This window comes from Cryptomeria japonica, unplaced genomic scaffold (assembly GCF_030272615.1).
Source record: "Cryptomeria japonica unplaced genomic scaffold, Sugi_1.0 HiC_scaffold_12, whole genome shotgun sequence".
In the NCBI taxonomy this organism is placed as follows: Eukaryota; Viridiplantae; Streptophyta; class Pinopsida; order Cupressales; family Cupressaceae; genus Cryptomeria; species Cryptomeria japonica.
This window is the reverse complement of record NW_026728834.1, coordinates 467547-485495: the sequence shown is the minus strand read 5'-3', so window position 1 is coordinate 485495 and position 17949 is coordinate 467547. Positions and strand designations below refer to the sequence as shown.

The following is a 17949-nucleotide window of genomic DNA, read 5'->3' as shown; positions in this document are numbered from 1 at the left end:
TATATTCCCAATGACTATGGACACGTACGCCCTGACATTATATCATCCTTTTATGACTCTCACGTTTACTTCTGTATCTCTAAATCACTACAACATGTTGTCGGTGGGACTGACTGTCTTTCACAAGATGGTCATGGGGATTAGAAATAAGTCCGAGTATTAAATATTTTAATTTTTAATTAATTTTTGTCTTCATCTAAATGTAATAACCTTTCAATATTGGATTGTCTTTTCGACTTCCGATGAGGACAAAAATGTGGTGGTTGTTCAGCTTCTTTGAAGGCTTCTAAATAAGCCTAATTCGAATCCAATTGCAAGGAGTTGGAGAGTTATAGAGTTACAGAGTTATAGGCATACGCTCCTTCACAAGATTGCTTAAATTGTAGAGGCTCGGGCATACAACTCTCTTTTACAGAGTTTGCCCAAATTGGATAGATTCTAGGCATACAACTCTCTTTTATAGAGTTTGCCCAAATGGGATGGATTCAAGGGCACACAACTCTCTTTCACAGAGTTTGCCAAAAATTGTATGATTCTTATATATTTTCAATGAAATGAAATTTTATATGATTTCTTGTGTTTACAATACCACAAATTCTGCTTTGGGTATTGTCCTTTGAATTGACAAAATAATTCAAATCACGGAAAAAACAGAAAAAAGAATTCACGTAATTTATGATTAATCTGATAACTTTACTTTGATAGCGTTGCTTTTCAGTTTTGCAAGTGTGAGACAATAATGTTACTGGATTCTAGCCCGTGATTATCAATAAGGTGGCTCCCGCTTCATCAGCTGATATGGACGTTGATATTTTTAAAGTTGCCTAAAGTTGGTCGACACTATAAACCAATGTAGCATACGATCTGATCTGATATCTTCCAGATATGCCACCTCATGTCTATTTATAATTTCAAAAAATATACAACTAATAACTATTCAAAATAACATTATGGAAAAAATTAAATATTTTCTATCTTAAAGTTATAAATTATTTTTTCCATCTTAAAGTTATAAAATTATATATATCTTTTCAAAAGAGTCGTGCTGCTAAAACTATAAATATATTTTTTTTAATAAATAAAGCTCAAATAAAAGTAAGAGTGCATAGAAATATCTTAGTAAAACTAGATAATATCAAAATGTCCCACAATACAAATAGGATGAAATGATTTGAGATATGGGCATGCATATGCATGTATGGTATGCCTGCATCCACAATGGCGGCTTCCCTCATCTTAAGCTCAGTATTTATATGGACAAAGTCCTCTCTCACTTGGTATCACAGCTGACTGAGATCCAGGCCACTGCTCAAGTGCGCTCGCTATATATAAATAAAGAATTTGCAGCATCAATCAAAATTTTTGCATAGGCATCAATGATTAATGCATCTACCTCATAGCCCGTTTTCTCTATCCAAATCTTTCAGGGCTTGATTGCCTCCATGAGAGTCACATCCTTCTTCATGATGAAACAAATGTCGGTAGATTATTTCTCTACTATTTTCTTAGGTATTCCTATTCTAGACCTCATAGATTTCTAAAAAGCCTTGAAGTAACCCCATACCTTATCAACTCTAAGACTTCCCAATGCAACAATTGATTGCTTTATTTTTCTTCCTATCAAGATGTCAAAAACCCATTACTTCCTTCCAGAAATGGGAGTATCATTCAAAAAGTATAACTTTAAGTAGACTAACAAATTTCCATACTAGAACGTGCCCTTCTTCTCACCTTTAATCTTCCCTAAATTGATCAATAACTCCTCAAGCATCCAGTCACAAAGATCTAACTTGATATTTTCTCTCATCAGCTTATAAGCAGCCAAAATGCATGAACTGGAAACTGAATTCAGTCGATTAGACTGAGTTACCTTGTAGTCTACAACCATATTGCCAAATTTGATGTCAATGTCGGTGATTGTGCTCACCTTCATCGATCTCTTGCTTGATGTGGCACCGATGATCTTCCTTACGAATTGATTTGATACTTTCTTATCCGGATGTTTCCCTATTGATGGCAAACTCGTAATTGCTCGGATGGCTTCCTTAGTAATTTTCTAGGGTCTGTCCAGCCATATAAATTCCCCATGTACTCTAATTATTACATATCTGACAATCTTATCCTTGAACTCTGGCATATCCAGAATATCTGTGAACCCTAGATCTTTGATGTGTTTATATGCTAGTTTGATTTTACCAAATTCTCCCATGAGTTCATTCATATACATCCCCTTGATCTTAGAAGTTCCTAAGTCTTCTATATGACAATGAATGTAGGCCCTAACATCTTCCACATATAGCACTCCTTCCATGACGTGAGAAAATGCTCCAACTGAATCTTCCTTGTTAGCCACATGTGGAAAGAATTTGAAAATTGGCCTGAGGAGGTCCTTAAATTCTCCTATAGTTGGATTTGCAATGAAAACAAGAGCAGAAGATGATCCCAATTCCATGATTCAAGAAAAATACCTTTTGTTCACTCTCAGTGAAAACCTCCAACAAATCCTTCCAGATGTCGATGTGATCGCTCAAGAATAAATCTAATCACCTCTGAATAGCTTCTGATTGCACTAAGTTGCTCTGAATTGCTCTAAAATTGCTTTGAATGCTAGGTGGTTGATAATAAAGTGTAATCGGCATTTTATACATCGAGAAAACCCTAATCTTCCATTAACATAAATGACTACTGGTGAAAGATACCGGATCTCACTCTAAACATATCAATGTTGGATAATCCTCTCCAATATCTAGAACATCTTCCATGAAATTTGCATACCCCTAAAGCATTTGCCTTAGTTACTGGATGAGCTCACTGTCGGTGCAGCAATAGCTTCTTCTATCAAATAGGTAACTGAGACAATCCCATCTGATGATTGCTCTTCTATCTTTCTAACCCATCTTTGAGTGTGATCTTGCCGGATTTCACTAACCTTCTCTTTTCCTTTATCATTTGATCCTACATTTCTAACCGATGGATTTTTGCTTCTATAAAACTTAGCAATATGTCCAATTTCATTGCATGCATAGCATGTAACCTTGTTCTTTTGAATTACCTTGCTAAAACCGGTGAAATTTGAACTGCACTTATTAGCCATATGTCCAAATTTTCCACAAGCATAGAATTTTACATTCATTCTGGAATCTTTTATCTTATGACCAATTTTATTTCATTTAGAACATTTATAGGGAGCAGAATCAGGGTTCTAATTTGCTCTGTTTCTACATTGCCTAGCCATGTGACCAAATCTATTGCAAACAAAAAATCTACCAGTGAATTTATAAGTATTGAACTTCCTTATCAGTGCCTTATGGTTTTGATCTTCATTAGTAGTACCGTAATTCTATCCTTGCTCAAATCCAAGTCCAGTGGAATCTCCAATCCGCCTCTATCTCTTCGATAACTCATCAAGCTATGCTGAGCTGATCTTGAATTTTTCTTTCTACTCAATTGTAGTAGTTAAATAATCTCTTAGTATTGACATTTGTCTTTCAATTTCTTGCTCATTGCTATGGGATTGTACCAAATCAGACCTCAACATCTCATTTTGATGAGTCAACCTACCACACTCTTCAAATTTGTTCTTTAGGGATACAACAAGATCTTCTTCATTTTTCTTTCTATCCTCAGTCTCCTTAGACATCCTTATAGTCATAGCTTGCATTTAATTCTTCATAACCATGTTCTCCTGACTCAATTTCTGACATTGTTCCTTAAGTGCATTTTCATCATCTTGATTTTGCATTTTCATCATCTTTCAGCATCATAATCTTCAAGTGCCATCTTAAGCTACTTCTCCAAATCCATATCCAATGGTTCTGGTTTCAGGATCTTTATCAAGTTGTCAAACTTCCTTTGACGCACAAGGCTCTGATACCAATTGTTGGAAACCAATAACATTGAGAGGGTTGGGTGAATTAGTGTTATACCAGAATATAAGATTTTAGCCTTAACAAAACATTCATTCACCAATTGGTATATCGATATAAACAAAATTGAAAAAAGCAATGCAACCATTAAGAGAAATACATAAATGAGAAACATAACACACATTATTATACATGGGAAACCTCAAAGAGGAAAAACCATGGTGGGGTTTCTGACCCACAATATCAGTTCATTGGCCATATGAAGAGATATTAAAATATATGATGGGCCTGCACTTGCAAGAAGGCTTACAACCTAGACCACACTGCTCATCACAATAGGAGCCTCACTGACTACATAACAATCCAGACAACAATCTAGAGAAATATGAACTGCTTAATATAGCATCTCCTATGCAAGAATACAATTATGTTTTAAGATCAGTCTATTCTAGTTAAAACCCTAAACCTCAGTACCAGAATAACCCTTACAATGAGTTCCTCGCATACATAGTCTCTATGATATATTTCACATTACATTATATCCATGTATCACTTCCACATATCTATCCTTATTCAAAATGATCTAATCAATCTCCCCTATATACCCTATACAAATTTATGCCTTATGTCGGCTTACAAGGATATATACAATATCATATTAACATGTTGGCCATATAACATAAATGAATAAGCATTAAAACAAGTTGCTGATGCCGGATCCAAGATGTGTCGGCCTCTAATACCGATGACCTTTACCATACCATGTCGATCTGCATTGCTGGTGACCAAAGAAATCTTTTATCCTGTCGGTGTCGGTGCTAGTGCCGGTGTAGAGTCTATAAAGTGCTTGCCGGTACACCATATGAAGTCGGAACCCAAAATAATGTTTCCATCAATGACAACATAGTGAAACCTAACCAATAGTGTCAATTTCCAACAACCCTAACCTTAAATCTACCTAAACACATTGCATTATCTACATTGAGTTGCAACAAAAAACAGAGGGATTTTTTTGTGCCTTGAATACCTATATGGAGCTTTTTAAATGGAAAATGACATAAATACACTAGGATAAATTAAAAATCTAGAGTTTAGGAAATTTGGTGTCCAAAAATAGCTTGGAATGACTAAATGAAGAAATTGATAACTGGTCTTGGCAGAAAAATAAATAAATGGCCGAAATATTCCAGAGATGGATGGTTATTACAAAGGGAATAAAAAAGTATCAATAAAGAGACTAAAAAACCCTACTGGAAGTCTACATATGTGACTTAACTAATACGAAACTAGGAGGTAATTATGAGTAACACCAAAGAGATGATTGATCTAGGAGGATTCCCTTAATTGATCCAAATTGATGATTTATAACATCGACAAAAAGTCCTTATATTAATCCATGTATTATCCTATAGCATAGTTCTTTAGCTCATGAAAGTTATATCGAATAGTATGCTAGAGATGGAAATTTCAAGGATGTATATGAAACACCAATCCATGGTACACAAGTATAAGAATTCTAGATTACACATTCATGACAAACTGCTATATGATCTTGGTAAATTGTGTGGTCCAAGGGATGAAAGAGTACATGTAACTAGAGAAGCACATACTTCTCTTATTTCTGGTCATTTTGGTGCACGTAAAGCAGTAGCTTAGTTGCAACATTATTGTTATTTTCCTCAAATGAATGAAACTATGTAAAAATATGTAAATGGGTGTGTCATTTGTGCTACAAGTGAACTCGGTAACAAAATAATAGGTTTACCCATGCCACTTCCAATACCTTCTCATTTATGGGAAAGTGTATTTATAGATTTTGTCAAGAGTATACCTATGTTTAAACAAGGGAATTTTAATAGATCGGTTGGACATTTGAAGCAAAAATAGAGACATAGCACTCAAGGGGTGAACTTCAATTAACAACTTGCAATGTATGGTCTATATTTTTTTATTGTTATCTTTTTTCTTTTTTCTTTTCTTTCTTTTTTTCAGTTTTAGTCTTTTAATTACTTATTGAATTTTATTAATTTAACAAAGTAGTTGACACATTGAATAATGGTATTTAAATTGTTTGGATTCAAATTAGGGTAATGAAGTAGTTATTTCCCACTAATTTTGGACCAATGATTGACTACTATAGGGTCTCAGTAAAGAGCACAACCCTCACCATACAATTTTTACAATAAGAATTTTATTGGATTCCTTGCTAACCCCTCTACACAAGTAATGTGGAAAGAGGAGAAAACAAGAAAAAGTTATATGAACTAATACTTCTAATTGGAAAGAGAAAATAAAAAAAATCATATGAATTCCTTGCTAACGTCTCTATACACATTGCAACCACAAACCCCATCAAAAATAATATCTCACATAATTTTGCTGTTGTACTATAATTGTTTTTAAACATTATCCAGATTAAATTCAAAAGATCAATAAAAACAAGAGCTGTGATATACAGCTAGAGTCCCTGCCTTATGCTAAATCTGGTGAGGGAAAGGTAGAGATTGTGGGCACTAGGAGAAAATGAAATATGGGAAATGAAGAAATATCAGTACTATGCTGTAAAATCATAGTCGAATTGAGATTGCTCAAACTGTCTCATGATTTAGAGCTTAACATCTTGATTATTCAACTCTGTATTTTTTGTGCTTAGGTGGATTAAGATTGATGGGTTAAACTGAAGGCATCAAAATAAGAAAAACCGTATGAATATGAGAAGAAAAGATTTTTAATTCTCTTGAAATAGCGTGTAGGTGAACATGGACTGAAATTTATCTTTATAGTCTTTGAGGCATAAATAAATAAATAAGCATAGCACAAAATGCTATTGACTTTAGTTGCAGTGATGTGTCACAGAAAGCTACAGACATGTATTAGTGGACAACAAAAGAAATCATATCCAAATATAAGTTGTCATGAGAACCGTCAAAGGTTAAGAACAATTTTCTAGTATAAAGTTACTTTGAGCATGTAAAAAATGTATAAAAATAAATAATACTACATATGAAAAGGTAACAACTTTTCTCACTTTACTGCTTGCAGGAATCTTTCTTTAAAAAAATACATATATAATATGATTTTAAAAACAATTTACAACTGATATTTGGTACAAAACTGATAACTGGTTGTGGTGTTCTAAGAACTAGTTTTCAAAACTAGTATAAAGTGGCAGTTTGGAAAGTGTAGTGTGTAATACCATGCGGGTTCTGAATGCAACTGAATAGTGCAAAAGATTTGGATTTACAAAAACTAAGCATAATATCAAAAGTTTGTTGTGAAAGACAATTAACTAGTTATTTACAAAACAAAAATAATCTAATTTGGGATACATGGTCTAACAACTATGTAATATCTTATCTTTTATTTGGAAAAGAACATTGAAATTATGCTAATGCTCTTGATTGAATGAAATCATTCAATTGGTGAAAATCCTAGCAAAAGGTAAAAGATAAATAAGAAAATGTTTCTTATCTAAACCAATTAACTTGGCAAAGAAAGCAACATGACATGAAATGAACTAGAGTACACTACAAGATGAGCTATCTGAAGCCTAAGTTGTCTTCAAGCATCTTTAAATGTTGAAGAGTTTCACATTAATATTAAACTATCTTTGAGAGAGCAAACCATTGTGTATTGTTATTGTTTTCAAACAACTTTAAATGTTGAAGAGCTTCACATTAATATTGAACTATCTTTGAGGGAGAAAACTATTGTGTACTGTTATTGATACCTCAGAAGTGTCACATCACCTATCAAATTAGCATGGAAAGCTACATCTCTCTAACTTATCAACACTGGTAGAAGCAAAGATATGACCTTAAGGTAATTTCAAAAGACATAGAGAAATTTACTATTATTCAGATATCACTTTAAAAACTGTATCTATTTCTTTATTAAAATTAAAAGAATTACACTACACTTGTTCAACAATCTCTCTCTCTTACAGAATACAAGAACTCTAGGATTTACAAATGAATAAACTCCATCTCAGTGAATTATTACCTAGGCTAGATGAAAAAAAAACAAAGCCTAATATTTTGGTCATATATGTTTGAAGAACAAATCAAAAGAAACAACTTTAAGAAATAGTTACTTACCTTGAGCAGTAAGCATGTGAAATTTGTAAGACTGTGTTGTGCAAAGGATACCCTGCCAGACAAAAACACATTTATATTGTCAATTCATATCACAATATTATCCTTTACAAAGAAGAAAAGCTGAGTTTGGGAATCCATTTTTCTCTATTGGGTGTTTCTTACCTAACCCACTTGTCTAATAATAAAGAAAAAAAAAAAACACAACTTCAAGGAAAGTGAACCCCAGTTTCCCTATATTCTGCTAAAATTTATATGCCCCCGAATCCATTCAAAAAGCGTTGCATAATAAAACTATTAAAATACTGAATATCCCTATCAAACTCCATGAATGGTAAAGCTAGATGTATGCTCACTCAAGTTTTAGCCAACTGGAAAAAGGAAAAAGGAAAAAGAGGAAGGTTCAGGAATCCACTTTACTCCATTGTGATTTTTTTATCATACCCACTTGCAAAATAATTACACAACTTCAATCTCAATGAGCCCTAGTGTCCTTGTATTCTGCTTAAATTTATAAATTTATAATCCTATGATTCCGTTCAACAAGGATAGCTATTATCACTATCAAATTCACACGGGTTTCATTTAAAGAATACTTCATTCAATATTCGATACAAGACCTCAAATTCAATTAGAAATGCAAAATGTCAGTACAAAATGAATTTGAAAAATAAACACGGAATGCATAGGATAGGCCTAGTGCACCAGTAGGCAATGTAAGAAGGCTACAGGCCATGCTGATACTGTAATACTATTATGCAAACGGAAAAAATGGAGCATGCCCAGGTTTTGTAACTGCCATGAAATGCAATGGTTGTAATATACACACAAATTTTGTCTTGAGTTATTTGTTGCAACTGCACAAACAACCTTGAAGGTGAAACCCCTACCAGTTGCAGGGAAATAAGAATGGAATTGGTATTATGCAGATTTCTATCTACATTTGCAAAAAAGAGTCCCGAGCTTTAACCTATAAGTGCACACCAATGGAAGGGTCAAATTGAATAGGATTATAGAATTTTCCCTACAAATATTTGATAGGCGAATGGCTGACTTGGTGGGAGGATGGTTTGCCCCTCGAAATTGTTTGTTGGGATCAAAGAGTAGTTAATGGGTAACGAGACCAGCCTGTAGTGGTGTGCAGACTAAAAAAATTCCTCTTAATCGCGGCTTTCAAAATTCATAAAGATCCCTAATGCAAGTGGACAACAAAAATGTCCAATCTGATATTGATTTGCTGGATAAAAAAATTCATATGCATTATAGAAACACCTCAAATTCCTGCCATTGTTGTGGCGAATTTTGTGGACAACGGAATATAAAAAAAAAAACATTTCCGCTCTTCTGCTTCGTTTCAAGCGAGAAATCTATGATTTTGTAAGGAGAATTTTTCTCAACACAAGAACGACATTGAGGACAAAGTGTCTGTGCAGAAGGATATCAGTAGCCTTAGCCTATGCATTGGCCATAGAGCCAAAAGTCTTGAAAATGAAAATGAAGCTAAATGAAAATTCTTCAAATTAAGTCACAGTAAACAAAGCTCCTGCAAAAAAGTCTGGATACTGTTCTCTAAAACCCCTGTCAGTGAACAAATAAATGAATGAAAGTCTCAGGCAATAATCAGCGATTTTGGAAAATACCCACATTAGTAATAACAATGAAGTTGAGCAATAAAAAAAATAGGGGTTTTAATTAAAAAACAAATAATGAAAATTTTTACTAACAAAAACAGAGAAACAATGGTAGCGTTCTGCAACTAAGAATTGCTGACAAATCATACCTGTATTTATGCAGTCTTCTTAGGAAACTTTTCGCAAACAAAATGGTCTGCTTCCTTAAATCTTTTCAACTTCTGATGAGGACAAAAATGTGGTGGTTGTTCAGCTTCTTTGAAAGCTTATAAATAAGCCCAATTCGAATCCAATTGCAAGGAGTTGGAGAGTTATAGAGTTACAGAGTTATAGGCATACGCTCCTTCACAAGATTGCCTAAATTGTACAGGCTCGGGCATACAACTCTCTTTTACAGAGTTTGCCCAAATTGGATAGATTCTAGGCATACAACTCTCTTTTATAGAGTTTGCCCAAATGGGATGGATTCAAGGGCACACAACTCTCTTTCACAGAATTTGCCAAAAATTGTATGGTTCTTATATATTTTCAATGAAATGAAATTTTATATGATTTGTTATGTGTTTACAATACCACAAATTCTGCTTTGGGTATTGTCCTTTGAATTGACAAAATAATTCAGATCACCGAAAAAACAGAAAAAAGAATTCACGTAATTTGTGATTAATCTGATAACTTTACTTTGATAGCGTTGCTTTTCAATTTTGCAAAGTGAGAGAAAATAATGTTACTGAATTCTAGCCCGTGATTATCAATAAGGTGGCTCCCGCTTCATCAGCTGATATGGACGTTGATATTTTTAAAGTTGCCTAAAGTTGGTCGACACTGTAAACCAATGTAGCATACGATCTGATCTGATATCTTCCACATATGCCACCTCATGTCTATTTATAATTTGAAAAAATATACAACTAATAACTATTCAAAATAACATTATGGAAAAAATAAAATATTTTCTATCTTAAAGTTATAAAAATATATATATCTTTTCAAAAGAGTCGTGCTGCTAAAACTATAAATATTTTTTTTTTAATAAATAAAGCTCAAATAAAAGTAAGAGTGCATAGAAATATCTTAGTAAAACTAGATAATATCAAAATGTCCCACAATACAAATAGGATGAAATGATTTGAGATATGGGCATGCATATGCATGTATGGTATGCCTGCATCCACAATGGCGGCTTCCCTCGTCTTAAGCTCAGTATTTATATGGACAAAGTCCTCTCTCACTTGGTATGTCTGAATCATTGAACTTGGTGTCTTTCACAAGATGGGAATTCTAACTAGTTTCATTCTTCTTATTGTATGCTTTCTCAAGAAAGTTCATATAGTTTGTAATTAATTTGACTCGAATCTAAACAATTTTTCTTTGCTAGCTTGCTTATGAGTTTTTTGTTGTTTGGAATTGACAGTCAGTAGCAGCTATCCGAGCGGCGCATTTGCAGGGTGAAAGGGTCTCTTGGACTCCGAGTATGGCGTACTGGCACGAGAAGCTGCCCACAACACCCATGCCAGAAGCTCTGAAGGAACTCATCTCAGCCAACGATGAGAAAGTGGAGGTGAACGTGGGCAAGGGAGGAGTGAAGGTGAACGTGGGGATGCCTCCGAGAAAAGTTGGGACGCAAAAACAGGCAAAAGGAGTTGGGAGGTGCGTCGCGGGCATCAATTACGCTGCAATTACGCAAATGCCAAGGGACATATCGCTGTGCATGCTTCTGCTGGAGAAAGATTTGGTAGGCGGAACCAAAGTGCCTCTCACCTTTCTGCACGAAAGCATTCCCAATTCTCATCAGAAGTATTTTCTTCCACGCGCCGTTGCAGACGAAATCCCTTTCTCCTCCGACAAGCTTTCCGTAGCGTTGAAGGAGCTCAACATAGCGCCAGATTCCATCACGGCCCTGGCTATGAAGGAGACTTTACAAGATTGTGAAAGTCCTGCTATGAAGGGCGAAACCAAATTCTGCCCAACATCGTTGGAGGCCATGATTGATTTCACCACGTCGAAGCTGGGAAGCAATCGCTTGACTGTGCTGGCGACGAATTTTTCAAAGACGTCAAAATCTGTAAGGCAGGAGTATACCATTACGGGAGTGAAATACGAGAGCAAAGAAGACAAGGCAGTGTATTACTGCCACAGTTCACAATATCCATATGCGGTGTATCTCTGCCACGATCTGCAAGGTACGAGGACCGCAAGAGTTTGGGTGAAGGGCGAAGATGGCAGCACGGTGGAGGCGGCAGCCATCTGTCACACGAAAACTAGTTCCTGGAATCCTGACAACATGGTATTCCAGGTGTTGAACGTGAAGCCTGGTGCCGCTTCTATCTGTCATCTCGCTCGCCAAGGGGACGTTTTGTGGCTCACCGCTGACTGAGATCCAGGCCACTGCTCAAGTGCGCTCGCTATATATAAATAAAGAATTTGCAGCCTAAGGAGCAGCAGAACATGCTTTTCAAGTTTGTTGAGTGGAGCAATAGCTCTCTTTCTGTCATTTAGCACTATCGTTTGTAGTGAGAAGCAGTAGCTTTCTGTCAATTAGCACTGTCTCACATGTACACATATTGCATTTATAGACAATAAAACGTTATTATTAATGTCTGTTAGCATCTATAGTTGCAGCAAGTAAGATGTTAATTCAACGTTTCTATGTAAAATCATTCCTTTCTTTTTAATACACCTCATATATGAATCAATATCTAAAAGATAAAATAAATACACACATTCATTCAAACCAAGGAAGGAAAATGAGTTTCCAAAAGATTTTATAATGTGATGTTATTTTAATAATATGATTTTATTTTAATTACTTAATAATTATTTTGAAATATATTTTTAAGATATAAAACAATCACTCCATTTTATCTATTATTTTTCATATAGCTTATCCATTTTTTATGTTTTTGATTAGAGTAAAATGGGTTTTGAAAGGACTTGAAACTCTTGACACTAAGAGACAACCAACCCTAAAGAGCCAAAAGATAACCAACAACTAGCTCCAACTAAACAAAAGACAAAAAAAGGGTATGGCGCCCAACCCAATAGCCTATAGAATTTCAGCATTCTTGTTAATAATATTTTCATTGATATTTAGCACATCCTAGAAAACCTGGGCTTGAACAGTCTTACCTTTGTCCCAACTTTGAGTTCTAGATCAAGGGCCAAGAATAGGTCTATCTGCATCATGTTGAACAACTGCATCATTCTTCCTGGAAATAGAGGTGTCTAATGCCCACCAAAATACCCTAGAGAAAATAACTAAACTAACAGATTTTTTTTTAAAACATCTACCAATACAACATATTCATCCCATTATTCATTAAGCAAACATCCAAACATACACATCTAATTCATAATCATAAACAAATGAATGTAGTATGCTAGTGGAATAACAATACATCTCACTAACAATCATTCCCTAGGGTATCTCAACACCATTACTTAACTATCGTTAACACATAAACAAATCCATATACCATGATACCATTAACCTCCAATTTATTCATACTATCCATATACACTCAGAAGATAACCAAATCACATTACTTAATTGTTTAATTCCTTTCCAATCTAGAATTACATACATAAATAATATCCATTTACAACATTCATAATCTATTACAACATATCATGATCTCAACCGACAACAAGTCCTATCATGTGTGACCACAGGATATTAGTTACACAATCTCCTAACCAACAATTATCCATGCATATCCAATCTTCAATTCTAAAAAGTAAACATTTCTCCTTTCTAATAGAAGATTGCACACAAGTCTAAAGAATGATTTTCATTTCAATCACATATGATACACATATTCCCAATCCAATAACTTCATTCTTCATTCATGAACCTGAATCCCTAATAGCATAGATATTCATTAACCAGGATACAATATAGGGCAAACAAGGATTACTACACTATATTTTATTACAAGGGTAATGGTCACATCCTACCACATCCTAATCTAGTTCCAGCAGGTAAGATGTTAATTCAATGTTTCTATGTAAAATCATTCCTTTCTTTTTAATACACCTCATATATGAATCAATATCTAAAAGATAAAACAAATACACACATTCATTCAAACCAAGGAAGGAAAATGAGTTTCCAAAAGATCTTATAATGTGATGTTATTTTAATAATATGATTTTATTTTAATTACTTAATAATTATTTTGAAATATATTTTTAAGATATAAAACAATCACTCCATTTTATCTATTATTTTTCATATAGCTTATCCATTTTTTATGTTTTTGATTAGAGTAAAATAGGTTTTGAAAGGACTTGAAACTCTTGACAATAAGAGACAACCAACCTTAAAGAGCCAAAAGATAACCAACAACTAGCTTCAACTAAACAAAAGACAAAAAAAGGGTATGGCGACCCAACCCAATAGCCTATAGAATTTCAACATTCTTGTTAATAATATTTTCATTGATATTTAGCACATCCTAGAAAACCTGGGCTTGAACAGTCTTACCTTTGTCCCAACTTTGAGTTGTAGATGAAGGGCCAAGAATAGGTCTATTTGCATCATGTTGAACAACTACATCATTCTTCCTGGAAATAGAGGGGTCTAATGCCCACCAAAATACCCTAGAGAAAATAACTAAACTAACAGATTTTTTTTTTTTAAACATCTACCAATACAACATATTCATCCCATTATTCATTAAGCAAACATCCAAACATACACATCTAATTCATAATCATAAACAAATGAACGTAGTACGCTAGTGGAATAACAATACATCTCACTAACAATCATTCCCTAGGGTATCTCAACACCATTACTTAACTATCATTAACACATAAACAAATCCATATACCATGATACCATTAACCTCCAATTTATTCATACTATCCATATACACTCAGAAGATAACCAAATCGCATTACTTAATTGTTTAATTCCTTTCCAATCTAGAATTACATACATAAATAATATCCATTTACAACATTCATAATCTATTACAACATATCATGATCTCAACTGACAACAAGTCCTGTCATTTATGACCACAAGATATTAGTTACACAATCTCCTAACCATCAATTATCCATACATATCCAATCTTCAATTCTAAAAAGTAAACATTTCTCGTTTTTGATAAAAGATTGCACATAAGTCTAAAGAATGATTTTCAATTCAATCACATAAGATACACATATTCCCAATCCAATAACTTCATTCTCCATTCATGAACTTTAATCCCTAATAGCATAGATATTGATTAACCAGGATACAATATAGGGCCAACAAGGATTACTACACTATATTTTATTACAAGGGTAATGGTCACATCCTACCACATCCTAATCTAGTTCCAGCAAGTAAGATGTTAATTCAACGTTTCTATGTAAAATCATTCCTTTCTTTTTAATACACCTCATATATGAATCAATATCTAAAAGATAAAATAAATACACACATTCATTCAAACCAAGGAAGGAAAATGAGTTTCCAAAAGATTTTATAATGTGATGTTATTTTAATAATATGATTTTATTTTAATTACTTAATAATTATTTTGAAATATATTTTTAAGATATAAAACAATCACTCCATTTTATCTATTATTTTTCATATAGCTTATCCATTTTTTATGTTTTTGATTAGAGTAAAATAGGTTTTGAAAGGACTTGAAACTCTTGACAATAAGAGACAACTAGCCGTAAAGAGCCAAAAGATAACCAACAACTAGCTCCAACTAAATAAAAGACAAAAAAAGAGTACGGCGACCCAACCCAATAGCCTATAGAATTTCAGCATTCTTCTTAATAATATTTTCATTGATATTTAGCACATCCTAGAAAACCCGGGCTTGAACAGTTTTACCTTTGTCCCAACTTTGAGTTCTAGACTAAGGGCCAAGAATAGGTCTATTTGTATCATGTTGAACAACTGCATCATTCTTCCTAGAAATAGAGGGGTCTAATGCCCACCAAAATACCCTAGATAAAATAACTAAACTAACAGAATTTTTTTTTTTAAAGTATCTACCAATACAACATATTCATCCCATTATTCACTAAGCAAACATCCAAACATACACATCTAATTCATAATCATAAACAAATGAACATAGTACGCCGACGGAATAACAATACATCTCACTAGCAATCATTCTCTAGGGTATCTCAACACCATTACTTAACTATCATTAACACATAAACACATCCATATACCTTGATACCGTTAACGTCCAATTCATTCATACTATCGATACACACTCACAAGATAACCAAATCACATTTCCAATCTAGAACTACATACATAAAGAATATCCATTTATGACATTCATAATCTATTACAACATATCATGATCTCAACTGACAACAAGTCCTATCATGTACAATCACTGGATATTAGTTACACAATCTCCTAATCATCAATTATCCATACATATCCAATCTTCAATTCTAAAAAGTAAACTTTTCTCATTTCTGATAGAAGATTGAACACAAGTCGAAAGAATGATTTTCAATTCAATCACATAAGATACACATATTCCCAATCCAATAACTTCATTATTCATTCATGAACCTTAATCCCTAATAGCATAGATATTGATTAACTAGGATACAATATAGGGGCAACAAGGATTACTACACTATATTTTATTACAAGGGTAATGGTCACATCCTACCACATCCTAATCTAGTTCCAACCACATTAGACATACATACAACACTAAATTCACATAAATAGATCCATTCACATCATTTCCATCAATGAATCAATATCCAAGATACAAAAAACACAATAATGTGTTCTCTTACTAGAGTAATAACTATATCCCAATATATCTGCTATCATTACATATATATCATAGGGTCATAGTTCTCATCTACATATGCAATTATCTTAGGAGATCCACAACACATATGCTATATGAATCATGTGCATCCATCTGTTACAATATCCATCCATAAGCTGTAGAGATAAGAATTCCACATCCATGCACAAGAGTATCCAACACGAACATCCCAATGGAAGAAGGCATCAAAATACCTGACCATGTGGAACCATAAGGAACCACCCCTCATGCTAGGAGATGACATAGGGTTCCAGCTCACACTCAAGAACTAGGTTGACACCTAACATCCAAGGAAATCAACATGACACCCACAAAATAATAACCAAGAGCTTGATAATCAACTCACATCTCAAGGCTAATCATAAATCAATAAACTCCCAGAGGTGTAATTGGTGTAGGAGAACCTACCTATGAAGGCATGAGCCAGGAAAAAGATGATTTTCTATTAGTTAGAAGAAATGTAATAAGACCCTATGGGTCCCTTTTGTAATTCAATTTCCTAGGAGTGTGACAAGTTTGTCCATGTTTGGGTCAAATTGTCATCTAGCATTTGGTAGAGCAAATTGAGTTAATAAGGGTCACAATGGTCTAAATTGGGGGATCAAGTGACCACAAGTCTATTTGAGTCCTTTTTGATGTTTTAGAATCAAATTTAATCATTTTGGTGGACTATGACACTCTACAGTCTAAGTTGGTCGAATTATGCAAAAGTTGTCATATTGTCAATTTTTTGTCTTGACAATTTTGCACTTTTTGTAAGTTGTGATTCTACAATGGTGAGTTCGGTTTGAAAAAAATTTGGAGTAGGTTGTTGTCATTTGGAAAACACATTTAAAGGCCCCAGAAATATAAGAATGTATGTTGGTTCTATTGGTTGATTTTTGAAAGAAATTGAAGCATCAAGAACTATTGGAAACTCGGAAAAACTGTCTAATTTCTATTGATTGCATACTGAAGGTGGATTGGTAAGAGTTCTCATAGCATAAATCCTATAATTAGATTGTTTTACCTTTTTTTTTCTATCAGTGTGAAGTCTTGAAGTGATCGCTTCCCCATTTTACAAGCAAATCTCTACCAGGTAGCCTAAACCCTTAAATCCCTAGGGTTTGACTGCAATAATGGGTTTTGGCCTATCAATCCTTAATTGAACACTTTGTCATTATAGGAGATGATAGGCCACTATATCATACGTCAGTAGCCAAATCCATTAAGAGGATACAATAGGTCGAAGAGGATGGAGAACTAACCCTAGGTCTAACATCTCTATGTGATAAATTGGTTTGATGAGTGCAGTGCGTGAAAATTGAGTCGTAGAGCACTGGAAAAGGGTTTAAATGTGGTAGAAGAGTACTTTGGAGGTTTACATCACATTTCATGGTCAGTTATGGTCACTCATTAGGAGAAGAAAACTAGTTTGTGAAAGGCATTCAGTCAAATAAGTCTGAAAGCCCTATTAGGTATGTTAGTGCACCACCGGTTGGAATATTTGCAAGTTAATCCGGTACTGAAAACTGAGATATTGTTTAGAATA

General features: G+C 34.0%; 1 protein-coding gene across 1 annotated transcript; it reads left to right on the top strand.

The window, feature by feature from the left end:
• The first annotated feature begins 10767 nt into the window (after positions 1–10767).
• On the top strand, positions 10768–11968 carry LOC131860452 (BURP domain-containing protein 3-like). The gene is made up of 2 exons (XM_059214854.1): positions 10768–10794; positions 11006–11968. Exons 1-2 carry the CDS (start codon positions 10768–10770, stop codon positions 11966–11968), a joined length of 990 nt encoding a protein of 329 aa, XP_059070837.1.
• Positions 11969–17949: the final 5981 nt, after the last annotated feature.